At 44.0% G+C, this 26,175-nt stretch overlaps 2 protein-coding genes across 2 annotated transcripts; one reads left to right on the forward strand and one right to left on the reverse strand.

Annotated features, from left to right (window-relative positions):
• The first annotated feature begins 6,046 nt into the window (after positions 1-6,046).
• PPP1R14D (protein phosphatase 1 regulatory inhibitor subunit 14D) lies at positions 6,047-11,686 on the forward strand. The gene is made up of 4 exons (XM_065754865.1): positions 6,047-6,327; positions 9,134-9,229; positions 9,447-9,479; positions 11,244-11,686. Exons 1-4 carry the CDS (start codon positions 6,145-6,147, stop codon positions 11,322-11,324), a joined length of 393 nt encoding a protein of 130 aa, XP_065610937.1. The 5' UTR covers positions 6,047-6,144; the 3' UTR covers positions 11,325-11,686.
• A 4,328-nt stretch (positions 11,687-16,014) lies between these two features.
• ZFYVE19 (zinc finger FYVE-type containing 19) lies at positions 16,015-24,830 on the reverse strand. Its single transcript, XM_065754871.1, has 11 exons — positions 24,726-24,830; positions 24,480-24,601; positions 23,102-23,155; positions 22,429-22,577; positions 21,335-21,480; positions 20,661-20,775; positions 19,889-20,098; positions 19,352-19,431; positions 18,801-18,911; positions 17,430-17,572; positions 16,015-16,528 (listed from the first exon to the last, which is right to left on the reverse strand). The coding sequence occupies exons 1-11, from the start codon at positions 24,777-24,779 to the stop codon at positions 16,462-16,464; spliced, it is 1,251 nt and encodes a 416-aa protein (XP_065610943.1). The 5' UTR covers positions 24,780-24,830; the 3' UTR covers positions 16,015-16,461.
• Between the last annotated feature and the right edge of the window lie 1,345 nt (positions 24,831-26,175).

Raw genomic sequence — 26,175 nt, forward strand, 5'->3', positions numbered from 1 at the left:
GATGGGACCGATGCCAGAGGAGCGGGGTGTCCCCCTGGTCCCTGCACCGTCACCCCTCAGGTGTGCCCTCGGCAACGTCCAGGGCAGACAAAGGCACAGAAGGGGCAGGAAGTGAAAACCAACTCCCAGAGAGAGGGAAAAAAAAAATCAAGTCACTCCCCTCCACGCTGCGTTGCGTAAGAGGAAGGGGAGGAGAGCTGCCTGATACCATCTCCAGTTCAGCTGGCAAGGGAGCAAAGGCTCGCAGGGAGCACCCAGTGCAACCCTGCGTTTTCGAGAGCCGTACACTTGCTTGCACAGGTGCAAGGACACCCGGCACCTAGCTGTGCTTCAGCCAGCCAAAAGCCCAGAGCTGTTGTGCTGAAAGCCCACATCCCTTGGTGGTAGCTCTTTATGGCTGGGCATCACTGAGGGGTGACATGCAGCCCAAGTTTCACTGACCCAAATGAGTCAGTTCCCATCTCGGCCTCACAGCCTGCCCCCAGTGCCAGAAGTGTCCTGCTCAAAATCACGTTTCCACCTTTGGAGGCACTCAGACACAGCCAGGAATGCAAAGGCTGCTAAGGCTGCTTGCACTAACTTGGGTGCATTCCCTACCTTCCTGCTTTGTAGAGCAGAGATCAAATTTCACTGTTGCTCAGCAACATTGGTGTCACCCCCTTCCTCTGCAAACAGTCCCAGAGCCCCTGGGTAAACTCTTCTTATCTCTCTGTCGCAGAGCTTAGGAGCGCAGGGAGTGCTTGTGATTTGCCTGGACATTATTTTTAATGAAATATTGCATCGTTTCAAAGATAGCAGCAAATACAAGATAGTATTGATTGGCAAACATTTGAACAGAGATGGGTTGCTTCTGCCTGCAGGCCCTGTGATGCTGGGGAAATCAAACAACACCAGGATTGTCTCCTTTTGTTCTGCACCGCCTGAGGCACTCAACCCTCATCCCTTTTTTTTTTTTTTTTTTTTTTTTGTGTGTGTGTGTGTACCGAAGGAGTAAGCCCCTTCATAGAGTGATCCAGCCTAAACTGATCTAGCCTGAAGGGAAGTGTGGATTTAATCTCGTTTGCTCTCATTAGAAGGCTGTGCTGGTCTCCAGCTGAAGCCTTTTCGGTGCCCACCCTGAATGTTTTTAATGTTACTTTAGATTCATTTCTTTTTTACATTGTTGTCCTTCAGTTTCAAAAGTTTATTTCCTATTTTCTTCAGTAAAATCATATCCTACCTCAGCCTTCATTCTGCTAGTGCAAACCTGCCACAAGCTTTTAATCACTTCTTCTATGGCATAGCCTCAATTACACATCTGTTATATCCTTGGCTTTTTTTTTCTTTCTTTTTTTTTTTTTCCTTTCCTGTGCATCTTCCAAATTTGGGGCTTGGGTTTGTTTTGTTTTTGGTGTTGTTCACTTATTAAGTACGTTGCAAAAGTATATAGCATAAGGTAAAAAATGGATCACCAGGGATCTCTCTTCTCTGCTGGACACCCATTGCTAAGTATACCTTAGGATCATATGGGTATTGTTCACTGAAGAGACACCTTATGAGCAGAACATCTTTTATGGATTGTTCTCTGCTATTTTCAGCTGAGAAGTCCCCAGTTAAAATTCTTGTGAGCATTTCCTAGAAATGTGACCTTACTCTTAATGTTCTTCATATTATTAAAATGTGACCCACTTCTGCATGGTAGATGAATATTGGTAATGAGTGTTTCAAGAGAGATCAGTCCTGGGACCAAGGACTTCTGCTGGAAACCTCTCTTCATTGGAGCACCTCTCCCTTCAACTTGGTACCTGCTCCCAGCTCAGAGCTCCCACCTCAGACCTCTTCTACCAAAGGAATTATTCCCCATGACTCCAGCTGAGCTGTGAGTTACTCATATTGGTGTGAAGAGAAAGCAGGCTGTGTGATTTTATGGCTTGGGTGGGTTTTAAAAGGGGTCCTGAAACAGTGAGTCATGGTTACTGTTTGTCTTTCATGGGCTGAGAAGTGCCTGCACTTAGTCCTGCAATAATAATTATTCAGCTGCTTACCTGGGGGGGTGGGGGTTGTTAAACTACACAGTGGTTTAATATTTGACCAGGATCACTGCAGCTCTTAGACACGCACGACTTGTAGCTAACCACGTGGGAACCTGCGTCACCTGCCTCAGTGTCACCACTGTGGGGACCCCAGCACCTATGGGTGCGTGGCTGCCATGAGGCACAGACCCAGGCAGGCAGACAAACGAGGAGGACTTGCTCCAAGTCCCCTTAGCTCAGCCAAGTGGCACCATGGCTTGCAGTGGCTTCCCAACAGCGTGCAGGCTGCTGCAGATGGCTCCGCTCTGCTTGGCTTTATCTGGGAACCGCTCCGTGTGTAACTAGCGCTGGGGAGACAGGTTTGCTTGCTTGCTTGTTTTGTCATATTTGCCTCAGGTTAAACCTCCTGGTGTGGTTTAGGGGCGAGACCCGGATACAAGTGACGGCACAAAGATGTGGCAAGGGAAGGAGACAGGGAGGGTTCTCACAGGCCATGACTAACAACCTGTCCTGCGGAATGCAGCCAGGGAAAGGATGACAGGCTGCTGAGTCCTCAGCAGAGCCTTTCCCACCGCTCCAAGGACATCTGTGGGGAGGGCACCACAAAGAGAGTGTTGTTGCTTTGGGGAAGCTCCTGTCTGCCACCCTTCGTGGCATTCCGTCACTTACTTTACTGTTGCTAGTCATGCTAAGGACAGGAGCACTGGGGAAGGAAGACGGAATTGTGCTGAAACTAGTTACACCAGAAAGCATTTGCATTTTTGCCATGTCTGTGCTAGGCTTTTACAGGGAGGTAGGTGTGGAAATGGCTCCTTTTGTGAAGCAAAGAGCCTCCCGTATGCAGGAAGTAGAAGTTTAACATCTCCCATTGAAATCTCAGAGGCAAACTCAGCCGTTCTTATTGGGCTGTGAGGTTCTCTAGGGTTCTCTTTTCTTCCTTTCTTTCAGCAACCACAGCCCCTGGAGAGCTGCAGACAGTCCATCTGCCAGTGCCTCCCCTGGAGAATCCTCTCCCTCACGTCTGGGGATGGAGTTTTTCCAGAATGTCCCTTGCACCCCTTTGAGGGGGTTGTGTCGTGACACACTTGGTACAAGAATGGTATGGTCAGCCTGAAATGCTGAAAGCAGGATGGCAAACATGGACAACTCCCCTCATCTTTCAGCCACTACTTCTCTTGCCTCCAACTCTGCCATTCAAGGACTCATACAAAAACACCAATCACACTTTCAGCACTGTGGGCCTCCTTCTGTAGAGGAACAGCAAAGCAACATCAGAGGTGGAGCAATAAAACAACATGGCTGGATTTTTCAGAGATCCCCAAATAATCCATTTGGAATCTGTCAGCTTCACCTAAGCATTGAGGCACGGGGGTTCATTCCTGTACCTGCCCCTACCCACAACAGGGTGCAGTACATCCTTACCTTGTGGTGCCAACCTCATGTTGGTACAGTCACCTCTGCTGCCTTTCCTGGCTTAATGCGTGTTAACTACCACGTTTGTAACCACAGGGAAAGTGATTATTTTCTAAAGCAGGTGAAGAGTGGCTCCTTGATGCTTGGAAGAAAAAATATCCACTCTGGGCTGGGACTTGAGGGAAAGAGACCAATCTGCTTCTCCAGAAAGAGGAGCTGCCATCCTGCTGAATTATTAAAGGTGTGTAACAGCCAATGGCTTGCAGAGAAGGAAAAGCACCAGCTTCGGTCACAGCTGTGGATGAAGGTTGTCAGCTCCAAGGAGAAAGGAGTGTAACTGGAACTCTCATGCATTGGGCCTCGAGGTGTCATGGCTGTTTGGCACCCCAGTACAAGCACTCAGCCCTGCCTGACTCAAGCCCTAGGCATTCACAAAAGCCCTCTGTGGAATTGAATCCCACCCTGCTCGTTTTGGAGGCAAAACTTCCCTCTTAGGGCAGGCCTGTGGGAAGTGGCTGTGCAGCCACATGAATGCAGCCTTCCTGCAGGGGACCATCCTCCCAGCCTGCTCTGCACAGGGAACCTGGTGCTGTGCCCTGGAACCAGCACTGTGCCTTCACAGGGTGCTTTCACACACAGTCTTTGTGCTTCTTCCTCTTATTTAATGATCGATTCAATTAGCTTATTACCGGAGGAGCCCTACTTTATCTGTAAACATACATTTCTGTATCTCCAGCTTCTCATTACAACGAATTCATGACTAAGCACGTATAATCCAGAGTGGCATAACAAACATCCTGCAAAGCTGCTTGCTTTGGCTTGCAGCTATCCTGGAAGGCCTGTGGCATTCCCCTGTGGCTGACCCAGGTGGCACCAGGACACCGTGCTCATTGCTTTGTTGATAAAAGTTCAAGCAATGTGGTGAGATTGCTCATGGCCTTCTCACGTGCCTTATCTCAGTGTGTAGCTTGTACTTGAGTGAGGTTACAAGTAATAAGTAGAGAAAATATTAGTCTTTGAACACCTAGATAGTGCATTTCTGTTTGGAGACAACTGATGCCTGGTGGAGCGAGTCCTTTAGTTCAGCTTTACTGAACCAGCCAGACTATTAACCTCTGAAAAGTCAATAGTTGTAAACATGTCAGAAGATGCTCCAGGGTTTTGGAATATTTTTAACTGTTGAGAATCTTTCCTCAGTGTGATGATCCCAGCCACTCATGGTATGGATTTTTCTGGGGAATTTTGGTGTAAATAAGGCAGCTTCCAGAGTGAGTCTAGAGAGGGAATATGGTCAAGTAGTGAGGAAAAATAAGGAAAGCTTAGTAAATTAATTACATGACAGCTGTCTCCTGAATGCAAACTTCAGGCTATCTGAAAAGCAGGGAGCAGGAATACCATTTTTAGGTGTACTTTATCCTTCCCTGTAATGGTGCTGAAGCAAGCTTCAGAATCAGAATTTTGTGAAATTTTCTGTTAGAAAATCTTTGGGTTTTGTTGAAACCTGAGGAAAAAGAAGGGCTGGAGTGCTCCATTTTCCTACTGGCCCTACTGTAGAACTTGCTGTTGGCCAACTGCCACTGTCCCTCTGTGCACAATGACATGGTTGTAATAGGGAGTCCCACTACAACTTCCAGAGGAGGCCAGCCCTGGAATATCTGCTTTTCCCACCCAGCCCACGGGACTGGAACTGTTGGTGTGCTTCACATCGGAAGGTTTCAGTTCAGGTTCAGCTGTTTGACAGAGCAGCATCTGCAGCAGGTCACAGGAGGGCTTTGGGAACAGGTGGGTAAAGGGGTGTGACACAGCATCTAGGGGAAACTGGCACCACATAAACAGGTTTGGTTTGATTTCTGCCCCTATGAACTGCGCTGACCGTATGCCCTAAGATAAGATGGCAATAATGTTGCAGACCTTTAACCTCTTTTCTAGTAAGAGACTGTAAACCAAACAATGGTAAATAAACACATTAACAGTTTACAATGCTTCAGCAGATGGACCTATTTACCATAAATGCCTTTTTATGAAAAGGAGATAATGCTTTATCCATTAAATTGCAGTACTTTGTCACACAACGTATAGCTTTCTTTTGTTAATAAGAGCACAGATAACTTGTTTCATTGCAAAAGTGCCTTACTCATATGACCTCAAATTCAGCTCACTAGGTTTTCTACTCAGAAATTTTTCAGAAAGATAAAAAACAAATAAACAAACGTACAGACTGCAGAACAGGGTAAAATAGGACAGCTGTGTCCAAGTTTGGCTAGTAACACCACTGACTTAGCATTCCCACCCTTGTAGAAGAGCAGATCAGCTCATTGGATTTGCACACGCATGTCATTTGCACCTGTAGGAAAAGTAATTCAAAACCTTCTCTTCCCCGCCTCCTGTTGTTTCTTGGAGCTGACTTATGTTAAATATTAACAACCTTTGTTCATTGGTTCCCTGCTTCTCTTGACTTATTTTAACAGCAGATGTTATTACACCAAGCCATCTCACCTCCCTCCCCGCTCATCGGCAGCACCTGCTGTGAAACCCAAGAGCCTGCTGCAGTAACTGTGCCTGCAGCACCCACTGCTGCTCCCTGCCTTGCTCCCTGGCATCCCCAATGCGGCCTGCCTTCAGCACCCACAAGTGGCTTGTGCTGTGAGCAAGGAGCTGTGGGGAGACACTGGTTAGAAGGCAGAGGAGAGCAGCCTGGGGTGAAGAAGGAGTGGTGAGGATGGCCAGCAACTCCAGTGCATTGCCCCGGGTGACTTTCCAGACTCCGGAGAAACCTGGGGAGGAATCGTCACACAGGAAACTGGGCAAGCTAACCATAAAGTACAACCGCAAAGACCTACAGCGTTGGCTAGACCTGGAGGAGTGGATCAATGCTCAGCTGCAGGAGCTGTACCAGTACCCGGTGAGTAGCTGGGGCAGACCAGCTCCTTGCCCATTAGGGGAATGGGACGAGAGATTGTGTGCAGGGATAGATTTGTGCTTGCTCAGCTTACTGGAAATAGACTCTTGTCATCAGTTTTGCTGCTAGCAGTACCTGAGCTAACTGGGTTTGAGGTATTCAGTGTACCCTTCATCCCTTTGGACAGATCTTTGTGTATCTGCAGCTGCAGACACTGGACATGCTACTGGCAGCAGGGGAACTAAAAACAAAACACATGCTCAAATTACACAACTCCCCAGAGCAGTCTTCCTGGCCTGTGTTTTCCTTACCACCAGCAACAGTCATACCTACATTGTCGTTATGTATCCAAGAGACTTAGGTGTCCCAGGAGACTTGGGAGCAATTAGGTCCAGTGCCTGAATGGCGCAGGATATGCGGTGTATTTGGAAGCAATTCTCAGTGTGGGAAATGGCCTGAGATGAATATTTATTCTGACAGACCAGTGTATATGCTGAGCCCCCTTTGGAGGCAGGTTAGACCCTGGCATTCCTTGGAAATGTAGGCATCTTGGGTTGGACCTGTCTAGTAACATGATCCCTCCAGCCTTCTTGTGTCAGAAATGTCTGCTTTTACCATTGTGCTTTATGTAGCTTTAAAAGAACTAGAGCCATTTCCTATATTTCATCCTGTCACTCAAGATGGTGCTAACTCTGCTTTTATTTTATTTAGTTTTACTGGAATCTCTCCATTTAACACTATTGTAAAGCACCTCAAGTATGCTATAAGGAAACCAGCAGATTTTATCTATCCAAGTTCCCCAGGGGGAAATGGTTCCACTGCATTGGTAGCCATCCCAAAAATACTACTATGCCCTGAGAAGAAACGTAAGTTCCTGACAGGCAACATCTGAGGGAAGAGATTGGAGAAGATTTCATTTCCATCTTAAAATACAAATTTGGAGCCCTACTGATGCTCACAACTTGAAGGACTAAGCAAAAGTAAGATGGTCGTTCTGAAGAGATGAGCAAGAGAAGAGGTTGCTGCTTTCTTTTGTCCTTTAAGTAATGACTATAGTTTTAAAATATTAGTTCAGAGAGATGGTTTTTTTTTTTTTTTTTTGAGATAGACGTGAAGCATTTCATGGTACCACCAATAACACAAAGCAAGTTGTGACTCCTCCTGTACAGCCCTCTCTTGTTTAAGTATATAGATACACACCTGTAAAGATGTCAGAAGAGCAACACAGGCTACTTTATTCTGTTTTTCTGTGAGTTGACTAATTGGGAGCTGTTCAGTGTTAATAGAGCAGCTCCTCAGAGGAAACATTTTTTCCAGTAGGTGCAAGTGAGAAATTCAGCCGTGCCCTTATGGGAACAGATTGCAAATAGATTGCCTTTGGTAGCACCACAACAGCTTTAGCCACTTCTGAGTATACTGGGTCCAACTAAGACATTCCTGACTACCTCATACAATGCTGATCCAAATCAGAGATTGTTAGCAGCACACAATACAAGTATACACAGAACCTTTTCAAATAAAAAAAGGTGCCACAAAAAATGACTTGTACCCAGAAGTCCAGCAGGTCCTCCTACCCTGCTCTGTGCACTGTAGCAAGATTTAGTTATCCCTGCTAGCCTGGGCTTCTTTGAATCCACTGACTTCCATTACATCAGCTCCCAGTCAGCTTCCTCTTTGCTCCACCTGCCCTTGGCGGTGCAGTGTTCCTCCATGTCTTCCAGAAACCCATATGACAGCTGGAATAAATGGCACTGCACAGTCAACTGCCAGCAAGATTAGATCAAGCATCATCTCCTGATACAGATAACCTGATTTTTATGCAATTTTCTGCCATGAGGCTTTTCCCAACAAAACTAAGACTTGGGAGACAACTTGGGTTTTCAAGACCTTTCCCTGACTGGGAAGCAGAATCATAGTCCCTACTTAGACAAGATCAACACCTGTTGTCTAAACGGTCATGTGAAAACTATTACTTTTATGTAGAAATTCTGTGTGGGTCACAGTGCTATATGTGTAACTGTTTTATTCTTAGTTGTCATGTCAGCTGTATAACAAAGTTGAACTACTGCTTTTCTGCTTCCTCTTTGGCATGGTATCAAGAGACTGATTGAAAAGTTTCTTTTTTTTTTTCTTTTTTCCCCATAAATACTATCTTTATTGTTTAACATTTTACATACGTCTCTATCAGGTGCTGTGCTGTTCAGTCATTATCCTTACTCTGCTGAGCACTATGTTAAAATATCACTAGTGTTGTGTTGTTAGTGGTTCATTTTGCAGCTATGCTGGGAAATGCAGCCATCCATCCTTACAGTCTTATAGAGGCATGGAGCTAAAATTTGTCTGCTGCAAAAATCTTTAGTATAAACACCAACTCTGTAAATGTATGTCGCCAAAAAGCTTAAAATCTCCCTATACTTGTAGTACCTCTTTAAGATTAAACCTGATGGACAGAAGTAGGTTGCCCCAACCTGAATTACACTGCGCTGCAGTTAGCAATTGACACTGGATATTCTTGGAAAGGTGTTCCCATCACAGACTGTGATCCCTGAGCAGGGATCAAGTGTTGAGGTGGGAACAGATGATGAATCAAGATGTGTGGCTGGAGCAGACACCACAGAGGTGCTGGAATACACATCCTCTTGTTAAGAGTCACCTTATTTTGAGAAGACTTATATACTGACATCAGATTTGCAGCATGGTTCCCTTGTAGCTAGCTCCTCAGCTGCTCAGTTCTTCAAGGATGGTCTCTAAAGTTCTTAAAAGTTTGAGGGTTTATTAACTGTGTTGTTTCATTTTTTTCCCTTTTTAGCTAAGAGAAAAAACAGATGCAGAAGTTCCTGGACCAGTAATTGACCTTGAAGATCTCCTGGAAGTCCCTAATGAAGAACAGAAATTAAAATTACAGGTCAGACAGAGGAACTTGGTGACTTCAAGATAGGAACAGCTGGCATAATACAGTATAGCAAAATATATGTTTGTTTTGCAGAACATATACATACTGTATCGCATGCTGTTTCCCTGTCTTGTGGTCAGTCAAGAATAATAAGATTATATACCCTTTTTACAGCTGGAGGGGAGGGTCAACTTACAAAATACTAAAATGATGTCTCCTTGGCTTTCAGGAAATCCTCCATGAGTGCTCCAGCCCAACAGAGGTGAGTCAAGCACTATCAGCATTTAAGTTCTCTAAGAGTATGTTTGCTGGTATTTGGCCAAATAACCAATATGTTATTTTGCCTACCACCACAATTATTTAATCACCAACGGGAGGTGTTTGCCTGTTTATTCTGCTGTGTTACAAAATTAAGTGTAAATCTACATGGCTGAAATGAAGCTGAGCAGTGGAGCAGATGAAGGATTATGCTGTGCAGCCAAAGTTCACTCCATGTTTCAGATATCCTGAGGTGACCAGGCTGAAATTCTATTTGGTCCTCAGTGTAGAAATGACATTATTGTGGTTTAACCCAGCAGGCAGCTAAGTATCACAGCATGCTGTTAATTAAATGCAGTTTTAGCTTAGAACACTCTAGCAGCTTCTTGAGTGACAAGAATGGAGGATGGTCCTGAGATTGTATTGAGCAGAACATTGTTGAGCAGTGAGCCCTTATGTCAATTTTATACATGCTTTCCTCCCCCCCCCATGAACTTTACAAGTCTTGACGTTGAGTGAGGAAGTTAAGGAAACATCACTAACTGTCATGGTATTCAAAGGAACAGAGCCCAGTATTCTGCTGTGTGGCACATACATCAGACAGCAATTGCATTCCCCCACATCGCAGTGTGCAGGACAGTCCCCCATCCCTGATTCAGCCACATGCGTTGCATGTGAACATTGTGCTCAGATTTTTTCATCAATCTAAATGTTTTATCCAGCCTTTCTATTTAGCTGTACAATGACAAACATGCAGAAAGTGAGACGGATGCCTTTACAGTGTTGCCTTTATAGAAACATTACTTGCCCTGGAGAGGGCAAAGTTTGCACTATTCACAGAGAGTCACAGAATCATTAAGGTTGGAATAGACCTCTAAGATCATCTAGTTCAACCACTGATCCATCACAGCACTAATGATTAAAAATACACAAATCAAGAGCTAGCCAATAAAAAAGAATTTGTGGCGTGAGAAATTCCTGTTTTCTGTGAACCAAAAGAGCATTTATTTTCAATATAACATTAAATAATGTAATATTGTGTACAGTCTTTTGGTTTATTGAAGTAGAGAGCATAACCCAAATATCAAGAAGTCAAAATAGTCACTTAAGTTTTCTGCTTGGAATAACCAGATGGCCCAGTTTGGTCCACAGTGCTTGGCTGTGTCAGCAATGGGGTTTATCTCCTTTAACTGCTCAACTACCTGGTCTGCCAGTCCTCAACCCCTGCTCCAGGTTATCATTAGTCTTACGTGTGTCCTGCTCCACCTCTTTCTCTGCCAGCCACTTCCTTGTAGAACTGGCACTGATCCAGCATGATTGCAATCTCCTACACGGAGCTTTACAGGTTCAGCAAGGAAGCAATGAGAGGGAGAACATGCTCTGTCCTATATTGGGAGGGCAGCAGAAGTGGGCAGGAGGTTACGGTGGCAACAGGAAGCAGGGGAGTCTGAGACAACAGCATCTTGAGGTCACCTCGAGGTGGAACAAGCAGGCACTGGGAAGAAGGCAGGCTAGCTGCTGCAGAAAGAAGCAAACGTGGCTGCTCTAGAGGGAGTTGGAAAAGGAAAGAAGAGGGGCTTTTAAATCATCTTCAGCCATCAAAACGTCTCACTTCCTAAGCTAGCAGATACATTTGCTCAATGCATGTAAAAAATCCTGGTTTCTGCTCAGCATGAAGAGAAACATGCGAATAATGCAAAAGGCATAGTACCCTTTGGCCCAGTGAGAAATGGAATTAACATCCTTCTTCCTACAATTCTTACTGTAGGACTTCATTGCGGAATTGCTCAGTCGATTGAAAGGCCTCCGGAGAATCACCAATCCTCAGAAGAGATTACCTCACCCATAAGAGACATCCAGCTTTGGTCACAAGGAAAGATATGTCTTCCCCATGAAAAACAGATCAGCAAGATCACTTCAGAATACGTTTAGGATTTACTGTTATTAAGAAACATCACCAAGTTTGTGAACCTTGTACCAGTGGCTTGAAGTCTCCACTCCTTCCAGATCTACATGCACAGCAGGAGGCCAAGCTGTATGTTTTCCTGGTTCTTAAAGGGCATTTTAACCTGGAGAATGGGACAAGAAGTGCCTCCTTTAGTTTCTTCTAGGAATTTCCAAGCTGGCTTGGGAGCACTGAATACAATTCTCAAGAGCACATGAAAACTTCTTTCTTTGCATCCACTGCAAGGAAAACAAGGCACTGGTTATCACTCCTTCATCAGCATGGAAAGTTGGTTACTACAAAGCTGCACCTTGTTTCAAGTCTGGTTGGAACCCAACTGTGATCTTTTGCCTGTTACTGCTGTACCTGGCCCTACAGCATTGCACATACTTCATAGGTCCTATTAAGCCACCATTACTCATGAAGGTTCAACAGAAAATATACAGTAGGATTGAAGGAAAACATTAAAGTGCGTCTGATAATAGCTAAGGGGAAGCTGTGGCTGCTAAGGCCACTGGAAGAGAGATATTTTTCCTCTGCAGAATTCAGAACTCGATGATTTAGAAGCATCTTCTATAGGAGTGAGGCCTGGGAATGATTTTTCCTCACCATTTAAAAAGACACTGTGAAAAACTTACTTTGTATATTAAAACAGAGAAAATCAGCTATGTGCTGCCTCGAATTGCTCTCCTTTTAGACACTACAGAAAAACTGAACTGAAAACATACCTGCTTCTAAGCAACAAGTCTTTCACAGATAGGTAGGTCTCGCAAATCAGAAATAAAGTAGGACATAGCCTTCTTGCACAAAGTCTTCAGGCTCTAATGTGTGGCTGGAAAAATACAGAGGAAACTACATCCAAGCTCTCAGCAAATCAGTAACTTGACACGTGTTGCAGGGAACCAAGTCATCAAATAGAGGATGATTGCTTAGGCAGAGCAGTGTCTCACATTATGTCCCTATACTCTCTTGCCTGCCATCCCAACACAAGAGATAAGTTGATGGGTTGCATCCAGAAGGACTTCTATGTACCAGTATGTACCCTGGGCACTTGTTCTATGGACCTCATACCAAGGTCATACATGTCTGCCCTCCTGAAGTCTCCAATTTGTAAGAAAAAGAACAAAAATATACAGTCCAGGTTTGCATCTGCTGTAAGTCTGGCACTGCTTGTGGATTCACAACTGCTGACACTGATGAACTACAGCTCTCAAGAAAGGAAAGCAGCATAGTGCCAAAGAGCTCTGAGCACTGTTAACGTCACAGATTAGGTTCAAACAAAAGTACAGGTGGAAGATTCTGGTGAACAGACCCCTGAGCTGTGTCCTAAACTACAGCTGTCAGTAACTGCAGTGTAAGTTCACAGATGCCCAGATGACCTGGAGGGCCATTCCTCGGACAAAAGAGACAGATTTTCCTCCATGCAGGGTATTAATTCTGTATCCACTCAATTTGGAGTGATGCAAAAAAAAAATTCTTTTGCTGTACTTTAATGGTGGACACTAGAACCTGGGAAAAAAAAAAAAGAAAAGAAAAAGAGACTTTTGGACTCATGAGTAGGAGTTGTCTTTGTGTGCTCTCTTCCAGTAGCAGAAAATTGAGTAAGCTGTAGTCCCTGTGATAGGCAGTTTTTCTGGTACATCAAAACATTACTATAGCACAAGGGAGCACTTCAGGTAAGCACAAAGATGTAACAGAGCATGAAGCAAGAAGAAGTGGCCATTGTTAGCTGATTTCTCATCTCTCGCAGGAAAGAAAAAAAAAGCAACAACATAATACAGAACAACTTTTTGATTAGTTCTTAAAAGGAAGAATTCAAACTTGCTTTTATTTACTTTGTGGCTGCTCTCAGCTTAGCATTTAAGGACAGACTAAAGTACATTTAGTTTACCAACAGCTTCCAGTCAATTTTGTGGTTTCTCAGCACCATCACTTGGTTTCTCAGCACTTTCTGGTTTTCTCATCACTTTGTGGTTTCTCAGCACCATCACAGCATAAGGCTGTAATGTTTGATTTGCAGATAGCATGGTAAGAATGTTTCTGTAAGGGAACTTTTGCCTCTTGATTATTCCAAGATAACTCAGAACATATGAAATTTCATGCATTTTTCTAATTAAAATTTCATGAAGTTAGACAAAATTACCTTCAAGTCATTTTCCGTTTCTTATGAGCTACTCTTACATTTCCCTTAGAAACGTTCAGGCAGCTATACTTGGTCACATTTATTACAGCAGTTAAGACAAAGTACACCTGCATGAACCACAGCAATTGCAAATTAACACAGTTCATCAGACTTCTCTTTGAGAACTAATCTGATTTCAAATTCATCGGTTAGTATCAGTTTGAATTCTTGCTGGGGAGGAAACTACTTTTGATTTTTCATGTACAAAACATTTTGAGAGGAAAAGGAAATCTTCTCATACTTTTACGGCACACAACAAAGAACAAAATAAACAGATTCCTTCTTGTCCCAAACCCTCCTCAGTCCTTGAATGGCTGTCACCGAGGTTGATCTATCCAGTGAGGATGGGTTATCTGTACCTTTGCTGCTTTACCAGCACCTTTTCAAAGCCAAGGTCAAGGAGCATTACACAGCTAGGTGTGCACTGACTAGCTGAAGGTCACACAATACTCCTCTTTCCAAATGATGGATTGTTAATTGTACTTCTCCAGACAGAAGATTGAGATCACCCTCCTGCTCCTTTTGCAGGGAGGCATGAGCTGTAGCAGGGATGGCTTTACAAGGGGAAAGTGATTGGCCAGCCATTAAAACGACCAATTAATGCAGAAAGCACAGCAGCCACAAAAATGTCCATTAGTGACAGGGCAGTGAAAGAGTCAGAGTGTGTGAATGACTGAAGAGAGTCTTCCATGTATGACTAAGTCCTATTTCAGGTACTGGCTGGTTGCATTTCTGGATTCCCTGGGATGAACCCACAGAAACCCATCCAGGAAACAAAATAAGCTGCTTCAGGCTGTTACCTGTTGCATTACTATTGATGATCACAGGGCAGGGCTCGATGGACACACACTACCTAACTGCACAAGGAGCTCAAAGTTGTGTTCCAGCAGATGAAGCACTTAAACTTTTTCAAGTAAATCACCAGCTCATACATAAGGAAAAAAAACCAACCTGTAAAACAAGAATTAACTTGCCTATTACCTGCTTGGAAAGGACCTTGGGAAAGCTGAAACCCAAAGGAGTGGATCAGTCTTACAGAGAAAAGCAGCTATTTACATATTCTATACATGCAAAACACAAAGAATTTAAGCTGAGACAGAATTTTCAGTGAGCTGTCTTGCTGTCAGACTAACTATCCTGGTCAAATAAATTAAAAAAAAAAGCATAATTCCCACAATGACATGAAGCCAGAACTGCCAGAAAAATAAAGTCTTAACAGTGAAGACTTCAAACTCCTCAGGTCAGTAACTATCTACTTAGATATTGTGTAACACAGGACTGATTATGAGCTCTTGCATCAGAACAATTCAGTAGTTTTCCTATCTGCCTGTTCCAAAGTTAAGGCACTTGCAAAAAATGTTCTTTTCTCTAGCAGTCTGTGCTCCACTGAATTGGGTTACACCATCCCTTTCTAACAGTAAGTTTAGCCAGCAGTGCCAGATCCATCAGCAATTTCTCACTGTGTCAACCTGCAATATTACCATGCCATGTTGTCTGATACAGGTTACTAGAGAAGCTCCTGATCCAGCCCAGCACATTAGCACAAATACACCTGTGGATACAGTTTAAGATATTTACTGTGCTTTGACTGGAGATGGCTGAAGAGCCTACTGCTTCTGTAGGTGAGTTTTGTCACCTCACCTACAGAAGCAGTGACCTTCAGCACAGGGGCAGGGCAGACAGCTGGGAGTGGCCACATCGAACCAGACAGGCAAGGTCAACTGGAAACTCTGCCAAGAGCAAATCTTTTTGCTTTTTTTGTTCGGACACTCCTGGAATTGTCAACCTGAGACAGCTGTCTCAAGTCACATTATGGCCCTGGAAGAGCTTACCCTGATGGGATATTAGAGCTGATTTCAGGAAAGGTTAATCATGTATTTCAAACAATACTGGGTGCTACAGCCACTGACATGTGTCACATGCATCTGGACCATTGCTGGGTGGTATACAAGCATAGTAAAATGAGATTCTCTCACAGCCAGGTGAAAAAAAAAGCATCACATGTAGCATATTTATCCTACCGAGGAACAAATAATACTTGTAGCCAAACCTCACTTTCATACTAACACACACACACACACCCCTCTTCCAAATTAACATGCTGCTCCTATAACATGCAACTTAGACACAACCATTTAAGATCAGAAATCAGTGCATCTGTAGCAAATTACCTTAAAAAGTATTGCTCATTTCAAATACATAAGCAACACTGCTCATCAAGGCACAGTAACCATCGCTGGAGCACAGCTCCCCTGCACCATCCCAGCAACACCAAAGTGTTTTTTCACGATTTCATGATCCTTCATATTCTCCTGAGCCACCTGGCAGTGCAACTGAGACACCATTACAAGAGGGCGACACTTTATAAAGGACTGTTACCAGCTTTTTCCAGAAGAGATTTCAACCACAGTCTGCTGTAAATAGTTTTATTATGTTTTGGAAGTTCTCATCACAAATGTGACCATGACACAGACAATTTCTTAGTGCAAAGTGCTCTGCTGACTTGTGAACCAGCATGTAAGCTGTTAGCAAAAGCAGAAGGTTACTTAACAACCAGCCTTAAACACACATCTTTACTGTTATTCACATTGCCTTACTGTCTATATATATAGACTCATAGCCACCACCTCACATCAAATCCTCATTTATCACAAGCATGGGTGGCAAGCCCAGCACTTCCCTGGTTGCGTTTGCAAGGACCAAGACACATGTCCTCCAAGCCCCTCTCAGCTAACAGCACATCCTTTTACTGTCCAAGAAATCACCCATTTTGGCAGCAAATCCATTTGGAGAACAGGAAGAGTGGGCCAGATGGAAAGAGTTTATCTCCTTTTCTGCCAACAAAGACTGCGATCAAAACTACTTGCAAGAAAGACGATACCGAGAGGTGTGGTGGTCCTTCATGTCAAACTCAGTATGGCCTTCCCTGAGAAGCAAACAAAAACTGCAGTCAAGACCAAGTATGCAGGCAGGAAACTCACCTTTAGACGCTGCACAAGAGCAGTCTCTAGAAGAAACCTATCCTAAGGGCTAATTGATAAGACCACACCAGCAAATGTGTTGGAGTAAGCCAGTCCACATATTTATTTGTAACAGAAACCTGTGATGTGCTTTATGAAAAGCTGTGTTCACACTGCCTGCTGAAATAGGGGAAATGTCAGCAGATCTCTGTCCCCTTCCTTGAGAGCTTCATGTAACCAGAGACTCATTTTCAGCGCCATGCCTGTGATCTGTAGACGTTAGCAACTCTAATGACAATAGCCAAAATTGTAGTCTGCTCAACACGACTATGAAAAAAGTACAGTGTATTGGCAGCTGTCACAGTCCTGCTGAGAAGCAGGCAGTGTTAAGAAAGAAGCTTGCATCTGAAGCATGGAAACTGTATACCTCACATTTTTAATACAGTTTAAGACTCCACAGTTTCAAGCTAAGAAAAGCCTCAGGAATTATAGTATCTGATCTCCCTTCTTGAGAGGATCCAGTCCAGATTATCCATCAATGTCATTAAAAAGAAAACAACCACAGGAGGTGCTAAACAATGGACTCCCTTATCCCACACACATCAGATGTTTCAAATAACAGTTGAAACAAAGTACTATTGAAGCAGTACAGACAGAATGTTCCTGTTCAGGGCCAGTTTAGTCCCTGAAGCCTTTGGCAATTACTGATCATAAGTATTTCCATTACTTACTACCACTGAGCTCAGACCTAAATTCCTCAGATCTTCCCACCTACTTTCTGTTCTTCTGCCCAAGAGGAAGAACAAACAAAAGCAGCTAAGTTTACCTATGACCTGTCCCTCAGATGAGAGGAACTGGAAGACTTACCGAAAACAGCGTTGGCAGTAGAGGTCCCCACTGCAGCCATGGCATCGCAAAGTGGCGTCTTCATTGCAGATGCAGCACCAGGGTAACTCATGTTCATCACTGTCATCTGAGTCAGCAAGAGCTATGGCAGTTGGAGCCTGGCTCTAATTTACAAAGGAAACAAAGACACAATTCAAACCACAGCAGACACTGTTCAGGACTTCCATTGTAATGCAGCAGCACATCAAATAATCCAAGGGTGTTCAATCAGTGGAAGAAAGACAAAGGATAGGCTCCATATGCATGTACCCAAGTGGTTAAATACCTGAGATACTACTAGCATTTGCCCATGAATCTGTATTGTTCAGAAGGTAAGCACTGTATGTTGCTGTAAATACTGAATGACATCAACATTGCCTGTACCGTTAGAAAAAGAATCTGAGGGACAAAGAAAACAGTTCACCAGTATGCTGGAATTATAGTGTAAATTGTATTCACAAGATAGAACAAGATCTCCATTGTCTCCTGCTTTACAGAGAGCCCTTGGAGAACTGAACAGCCTCATGCACACTGAAACAGTGCCTGACCACTGGCAAGGGCAGCATCCTAATACAATGGCAGTAAGATGGCTTTTACATCAGCTGTACCTGCTTTAGCAAGGGGGTTAACTGGACCTCTTGAAGTCCCTTCCAAACCCCCGCAATTCATTGATCCCAAAAGAGTGAAGTGGCATGCCTAAGAGATGGCTGTTTTCAATAATGCTTAAAGTTAAATAATTTATTGCACCAGGGACAGGCCTGTCAGGTAGCTGTGACTCACATGTCCACTTAGTTCTCATAATATACATTAGAGAAGGTGTATACATTTCCATAATAGCCTGGTACTCATTCTGAATGTAGAGCATCTTGTTACCAATACCTTCCTCTGACTTCTAGGAGAACTCAGCCAATTGATTACTATCTAGAGATTCTGTTCTGCACATGCTGAAAGCACTGGCAAACCTCCCTCTTACCCTGGGTCAGGCTCTGGTACCAGACCATGGCTTTCTTGATCTAATTTTATTGTAAAGTCAAAAATTCTTTAATATTCACTTTGCTAGGTCAATTCTGATCGACTTTTCTAGATTTAGAGGACATTTTCTCATTCAGCAGAAAACTAGCCTGAAAGGATTCCAAGAAAGCAATTCTTTTCAGAAGTAGAAGATGACTCACAACTGTGCTCGGGATTTGTCAGCATTGCAGATGCCACTAATTCTCAGCTTGTCTGCTCTGAAGAAGCTGATTATTTTTTTTCCCCTTCCAGAACTGGCTGTAGAATACATCAGACTTTTGTCGCAGAGCTGTACTTTCCTTGGACCCCATCATTTCAAGAGATCCTGATCAGCTCACTTACCTCTTGCTTTGTCTTTTTATGCAGGTTCTGTTGTGAGAATCCTGACTGAGTGGTCTGATCTGGAAGAATGTTGAATCCACTGGCTTCATCCAGGGCTGCTTCCTCTGTAAGCTGAAAATAACAGAAAGCAAGCCTCTTGTTTTGAATACATCTGGGAGTCTCATTCTGGACAACAGACCTTCCTCCTCCCCTCCTCCTTGCCCCCCCCCCCCATGCAGTAACTAGAGACAACCAGTGTGAACACACCTATGTAGTGTTATGCAGAAAAGCGTTTGTTCTGCCTGAACTCTAAACACCAAGTGTGCATTGTGAACAGTCAGTGCAACAGCAGGGACCAGACCTCAGCTAATGCACTATGTTTTGCAGTGCATCTATCAGCAGATGCTCCTCCTGTAGCTGAACAGCTGCACAGGAGCTAGCACTATGAGAAGGAAGAAATGAGACTGCCCAAGAACAGAAGCACATCATTTGCATGCTCACTAGGTATTAAAAACACTGGGAACGTCTGAAAGGAAAGGAAAGTAACCAAGGCCACAGCTGCCACTTCTGACCTGTTTCAGCACCCTCTGAATGGCTTCCTCCTCATCCAATTCCTCGTCGCTGTCAGGGAATTTGTAAGTTTCCAGTGTAACTACAAGAACAAGAGACAAGAGATTGTGACCCATATCTGTCTCATACTTTGTTTTCACTTACATTCCTTGTAGTGTGAGCTGAGTGTCAGGTCTGGCAGAGACATATCCTTTTAGAGGGGGATAGTTTCAAAAAAAAAAAAAGCATTACCATGTTTCTGGAGTTGGAAGGGGAAGATAAAAAAAAAGATGTTTCCTTTTAAAAACACCTCAGAGCATGCTAAAATTATCTCAAAGAAGAGGGCGAGATAAAAGCCTGTCCTTACAGTTCCAGCCTTGGTCTTAGCTAAAATATTTCATGCTGATTTCAACATGAACCAAAATTTTACAGATAACAAAATCCCAGCCTGCTTCTTGCAGAACAGAGTCATTAAATAGGTAAAGGCCACTCAGAGGAGAAAGTATTCTGACACAGGAACTTGGTCCCATCTTGGGACTGTGTTCTTCTCTGATACCCACCTTTCTCTGGGTCTTGGCCTCTGAGTACTGCCAATCTCTTAGCAACTTCTAAGATTTTTTCCTGCCTGGTGTTTTCTTCCCGCAGCTCAGCAGCAGCCTCTGCCAGAAGTTTATTCTTCTCTTCCTCTAGCTGTTTTGGGTCCAGATTTGAATGAGAAGCACAATCTTCACTTTCCCGACTCAGGTCATTCAAGTTTTGGCCACTGACAGCTGAAAACAGACACAGAGAACATGCTGGTGACTCAGCTGCAGTATTCCTTGGATACAGCCAACACCAAGGAAGTAATAATAGAAAGCACCAAGCTGCTCACATGCTAATTAATGAGAGAAGGCCTGTCACAAAAGGATCAGCACTTTAAGTGAAGAAAGCAAGTCAATCTGCATTTTACAGAGGATTGCAGAGAAAACACTTCAGCTGGGAAGACAACAGTATCCCAGACTTACAATGTTTTACAACAGAGTTGAGACATCAGGAGTAGCAACAGCTTCTCCCTAGATAAATGTCAGCTTACAGGAACAGAGTGGAACAATCTGAGTAATACAATCCTAAGAAAAAAAAAACAAAAAGGAACCACTTCCCAGGCAAAGACAATGAGATCCATTATTGAGCTGAGTGGCTGTCCTTTGTCAATCTGTGTGTCATAAGCAGGATGTAAAGACACACTGGACACCCAGTTCAACTGTAAGGTAGATAGGGCAACATATATTCCTTTTTCACTATAGCATACACATTAACAGATAGAAACAGATCTTTGGAAGCCAAAACAGATACCTTGAGGCTGGACTCCTGGACAGTAATGCTCATCAATGGAAACTTCCTCAGCTAGCTGAGTTAACAGGTCATCTGTTTGCTGTGTCAAACTTCTGGTATCAGGGGGTCGGCGTATCTAAGAAACAAGAAGAGCATGGGAGAAACCAAATGTGAGGAAAGTGGCATACTCAATTGAAAAAAAAAAAAAAGCAAGTAACCATATAATCCTCAGAGGATTCTCAGAGGATTTCATTCTGTGAATGAAAATATGCATCTACTGATTTGGAAGTCTCAGCTTATGGGTATCTGGTGTTAAGACTTTCAAGGTTTCATTCTTAGAATTGTCTGCAATCAACGACACTAAGGCAATCACTCTAGCCAAAGAGGAGCTGAATGTATAGCAGTAGATGCTGCTGAATCCCAAATCCAGCTCTGCCACTGCCTCCAATACAAAGTGTCATTCTAAACAGTGCCTGCCACCAGCCATACTAAAGCTCACAAGAACAGCTGCATGTGCATCACTACTGAAAAAGGAGCACCAAGAAACATCTGAAGGACAAGATCATTACTATGGCCAGCAATAATGTAAACAGGAAATGTAAAACAAAAAAACAACAACACAGAAAGCCAAATAAAAGCTAACATGCTGTGCCAGCTCAGAATACAGAGCTAGTGAAACAGGTGGGAGAGCTTACTGGTCTGTGAGCCTGAGAAGGAGGATCTCTCCCCTGCAGGACAGCCAACCGGTCCTCCATTTCCTGGGTGGATGGAACAGGTCCATGGTAGTCCTCCTTCAGTGCAGCCAGCCTAGCTTCAATCTCAGCCTGTGAAGGGATGGACTCTGCAATTCAGAATAATCCAAGGAAGAGGTTACTGAAAAAAATGGCTTCAACTTGTTTTTTTATTTTGTTGTTGTTTTTGTTTCTATGGACTCATGCTCTGAACACCTGAGCAAAAACCTCTCTAAGTCCTTAACTCAAAGGAACAGTCACACACTGCAGTAACTAGGAGATTACTCTGCTACCCTTTTCTCCCAAATCACTGCCTCTTCCTGAGCTTGTTCTTCCATAAGACCAGTGTTAGTGTAACCTCATTTGGCAATCAGCTGACTATAGATACGAGGGAGATGCAGAGAAACACATGTCCCTTAGAGAGTACAGTCCATTGCTCCCACATCCTTCAACATATCCCCTAGGTATCAGACTGAAAACTCTCCTGCATAATCAGGTAACCACTTTGCAATGCCTTACCCTCTGAGAGACCCTATATAAGATTTTTAAAAAGTTTATTTACCAACAGGCACCCCAAGGATGTCCCAGAACATGACAGTTGTGGACTAGGATAAGAGTCTGGTTTTGTTCTCTGTGAGGCAAGATTCAGAATATAATCCCACAGAGACTGGTACTGCTGTGGCTCAGCACAAGGACATATAGGTAAACTTCTGCAAAATGGTTTGGCCAAAAGACCCCCCCGTTTCATTCCGCTGCCGCTGTGCTTGACACACATTTACCACCAAAAAATGAAAAACGAGGAAGTGATTTCATAGGTAAGATATTGACCCAAGATTGTGAAGCTATTTCAAGAGAAATCCCAAGAAACAAAAATAAAATAAACGATTAATCTACAACCACTGCAGAACCTGACCACTGTGGCAGCTCTGATCACATCACAGCCTTCAGTTTCCTAAGAAGGCATATACTCAATGCCCAGCACTTCCCCCCTCCCTCCCACAGTTTCTCAAGTAGCAGCATTCCTACCCAGGGAATTTCTGGTGCCCTCCAAAACTCACTGGGTTTCCTTTCTTCCCTGAGCTTCTCCAGTCTCTCTGCAATAGCTCTATCCTCTTTGGAGAGCCCTCGGTATCTGGAGCCATCTTGACTGAATGGTTTTGCATCTGCCTTCTGTTGTTTCTGCTTAGCCTCCAATGCTGCTACACGCCTGTGACAAGGATGGAAAAAGACAACTGAAAACAGAGTTTTAAATCTTGAGATGTGAAAACATCCTCTGTGAACCCAACAAGCTATTTGAAGAATCTTAGCGGAGAAAAGTCACCTCTCATTCCTGCTCTAGACTCTCCCATACTGGCACAACGAGGTACTGCCATGAGTAAGGAAAACACTAACACATAGGTGCAACATGTGTGGCACCATTCCTGAGCAGACATGGATTGTTTCACCGCCAGGCTCGTTTCCAAGCCAACCACAATCAGTCAACAGACCAACACAGGCAGGCTGCTGTTCATGAGCATATTCAAAATTAAAGTGTCTCTTCCAGTCCCCAAAACAACCCCCAAACAAACCCAAAAACCACGAAGCAAAAGCTAATACTGAACAAACAAACATCCACATCACAACCACCTCCTTCTTTTGCTGGTCTCTGTGAGGACAGTGGGAGAAAGAGCTGAAGGTCTCAAAGCTTACCCTACAGCAGAAACAAGTGGTTGATCAGCAAGCGTAACTCACTTTTTGTAGTTTTCTGGTGGTGACCATTTTGCAGAACTGTTTTGAGATTCTTGTCTGAAACATAAAAATATTGTTATCTCTGAACTCAAGACTCCTGCAGTGCTTCAATCATCTATTCTCTCAGCCTGAGAGGAATCAGTTTTCAAGCGTACTGACCGCCTCGTACAGCCTTTTCCTAACCCCATTAATATAGAGAGCAACCATGAAAGTGATTAAGATGATACAGTTGCCTTGGACAGGAAGTGACTTCCTTTCTAGTCCTATGTTCTAGCTGTTTTGTTTTTGGACAAAGTTTGTTTAACATGGACACCAGGAGGAGCTGAATCACCCTTTGCCTTCCAAAGCCTGCACGCCTCATTTCAGCAAGCAGAGAGAGGAGCAATTAGGCAGAACTCCCAAGGTAATTAGTTTCCACACAGTACAGCTTTCTGGAAGGAGCTGTGGCATGTAACAAACACAGAATTACATAATTTCTATAATGCTTTGTTTAGCTTGTGCGCTATTACATAATCATCAGTATCATGATGACATCTTCTAGGACGCTTGAACATCACCAACAAATCTTGTGTAACTGTTTGCTACCTCTCTGTGTTTGTGTTAAGCTGATAAATTATACTTACATAAGGCAGTTTGCATATTTTATTCATTCTTAGAAGGCAGGGCTACAAATACCTGCACTGTGCTAAGGACAGGCAAAGGCTAAGACAAACAAAGGCAACACCATCATCAGACCATTTTCAACTTCTAAGGTTTCAATCGTGGAAGGTGTTTGCGTGAAGAACACCAACTCATGCAGCCTACAAAGGCACAGCCAGTGTATGCTATCCACCTGCTATCCAGGCAGGGAAGGATTTTTCCTGCTCTAACTCTACAGTACTAACTGAAGAAAAAAATAAAAACTAATCAATTCAACAGCAAAAGTAACATGGGAAAAGGTTAAGCTTTTTACAAACATCTTTGGAGCTGTAAAGCGAAAAAGGCTTCCTAAGCTGTAAGACAGTGAATACTGTATTTGTATCTGATAACAATAGTTCATTTTGTTTTTATAAGCTAGTGCTTTTGAAATGAAGACCCCTGCTAATAAGAGGCTCTTCTCCAGGTAACTGCAAAACCAGAAAGTTCCCCATTTGCTGGTGTAAACCACTTACTACAGCAGAAGAGCAGGGAAGACAGGTAAGAGAGATGCAAGGGAACGAAGAGGCCATTCGACTACCACATATTTGAAAAAGCATCCTTCCAAAGGGCAAAAAAACAGCGAGACTTAGCCTGGCCTTTCCTATCTGCTACATGCACCGGCATCGGGGTCTACCCACGAACAGCTGGGGGGAAAAACGAAAGCAGAGGGCAGTGCCCCGTGGGAAGGCCCGCTCGCACTTACCCGCAGAGCTTCCCATAGCACTGCTTGCACACCTTCTGCGGAGCGCTCCCGCAGCGTGGCACCACGGCGCTGCAGCTCAGGCATCCCGAGCAGAAGGCGCGCCCACAGCTCCTGCAGCCGCACTGCGGGGACACGAAGCGGGCGGATCAGCTCCCCGAGCAGCCAGCACGGCTAAGCAGCGGGCCGGCACGCCTTGCGGCCCAGCCCCGCCGCTCCCGGCCCTGCCGACCCCTCGGCCGGACTTGCCTCTTTCTTGAAGAGGCTGAACTTGCAGGCGCACCCGTAGCAGCGGCCCTCCATGGCGCTCCCGCCGCCGCCATCCCCCGCTCGCAGCGCCGCGCACGCTCCGCGGGCCGGGCCCCGCCCCTCCGGTCTGCGCTCGGCGCCATGGGAGCGGCTCAGGGGAGTGTCCTTCGAAGCCGCCGGAAGTTGGTGATGAGGGGCGGCCCACGCTGAGGTGGTGGTGGCGGCTTCTCCTTGGAGTTCAGTGTGTCAGAAGCAGCAGGTCGTCACCCAGTTGGGGCTGGAACCTGAGTTTCCGTTTTTGTGCAGATGGGGAACCAGTTGTGCTATCAGCATGCCAAAGTTACCCTTATTTTCTTACTCTTGTTTTCCCGGTGTTACAGTCTTAAGTGAACGTTGTCTCAACCACAGTTACTTATGCGAGGGAAACGTGTTTTAAATTAACGACAAAAATAGACCTAGGAGTAGTAGATTTTTTGGGGCACATTTCCTTGGCTGCTCTATTACAGGATGCTTTGGGCTGAACAGAAGCGACTGGTAAATCTCTGTTCTGATTTTACAGATAAAGAAAGCCTGTCGCTCAAAGACCCTCACTTACCCCCCAGATAGGAACTAGGACAGTCCCAAAGCAGGTAAGATTGGGATACTTGCACACAGACATTTCTCATCTCTTTCACGTACACAGGCTCATGGGAACGATCTGTGTTTAAGCACAGATCTATCAGGTAACAGCTGTTTCTGTTACAAGGCTTGTACATACATGGGAATAGTGTATGCATGTGTATTCATTACTGCTGTTACTCCGTTGGTTTTAAGATTAAATCATTACATGTCTGTTCTCCAAGCTGTATGTGCTAAATAATGAACTCTGATTAGAACCTCTCAAAATCAGTGCTGATATTTGAATCCTAAACTTTTGACCCATGATGTCCCTGGAGTCTATTGTCTAGTAAATATTAATTCATGTATTTCAGAAACTGAACATTAATAGCAAGCCTCTATGTTATTATTACACATGGATAATGTCCATTCTGGGCTGATTATTGTATATTAGATGCACGTCCTCTTATGCTGAGCTATTGGGTATACTTGGGCTTGTAGCAGGTATCTGAATTTTATAAAACCTCCATTAAGATTCATAGCTAACCGTGGGTGAAAATGTGAAAACAGTAGTTGTTATGCGAAGAAAGTTTTGTATGTTGCATTTCTCTGTTTGGTGAGCCACAAATTTATAGCAAAATGACAAATGTAACTGGAGACTGCTGGCACAAATTCAAAAGCAGCTGTAGAAACATTGAAGCTTTTGATATCTGCAGAAGGGAGTGGTAAATAGTCTGAAACATGTGTGGAAGCTCCAGTTAACCTGACTATTCATTAAGGAAAGCAGTTAATGAGGACCCCTAACATAACTGATGAAACATGGAAATTTTAGACTTCAGACAAAAAAAACCTT

The sequence above is a fragment of the Cyrtonyx montezumae genome, unplaced genomic scaffold (assembly GCF_038088225.1).
Source record: "Cyrtonyx montezumae isolate F1298 unplaced genomic scaffold, pur_monq_1.0 scaffold_10, whole genome shotgun sequence".
Taxonomy (NCBI): Eukaryota; Metazoa; Chordata; class Aves; order Galliformes; family Odontophoridae; genus Cyrtonyx; species Cyrtonyx montezumae.

What these genes read in the sequence shown, in the direction of transcription:
- PPP1R14D (XM_065754865.1), top strand. Translation starts at nt 6,145, where the DNA reads ATGGCCAGCAACTCCAGTGCATTGCCCCGGGTGACTTTCCAGACTCCG. An exon ending in AGGAGCTGTACCAGTACCCG is followed by an intron (nt 6,328 to 9,133) that starts GTGAGTAGCTGG and finishes TTCCCTTTTTAG; the next exon opens with CTAAGAGAAAAAACAGATGC. An exon ending in AGTGCTCCAGCCCAACAGAG is followed by an intron (nt 9,480 to 11,243) that starts GTGAGTCAAGCA and finishes TTCTTACTGTAG; the next exon opens with GACTTCATTGCGGAATTGCT.
- ZFYVE19 (XM_065754871.1), bottom strand. Translation starts at nt 24,779, where the DNA reads ATGGAGGGCCGCTGCTACGGGTGCGCCTGCAAGTTCAGCCTCTTCAAG. An exon ending in TGCTATGGGAAGCTCTGCGG is followed by an intron (nt 23,156 to 24,479) that starts GTAAGTGCGAGC and finishes TTTATGTTTCAG; the next exon opens with ACAAGAATCTCAAAACAGTT. An exon ending in TCCAGGAGTCCAGCCTCAAG is followed by an intron (nt 20,099 to 20,660) that starts GTATCTGTTTTG and finishes GTCTGTTTTCAG; the next exon opens with CTGTCAGTGGCCAAAACTTG.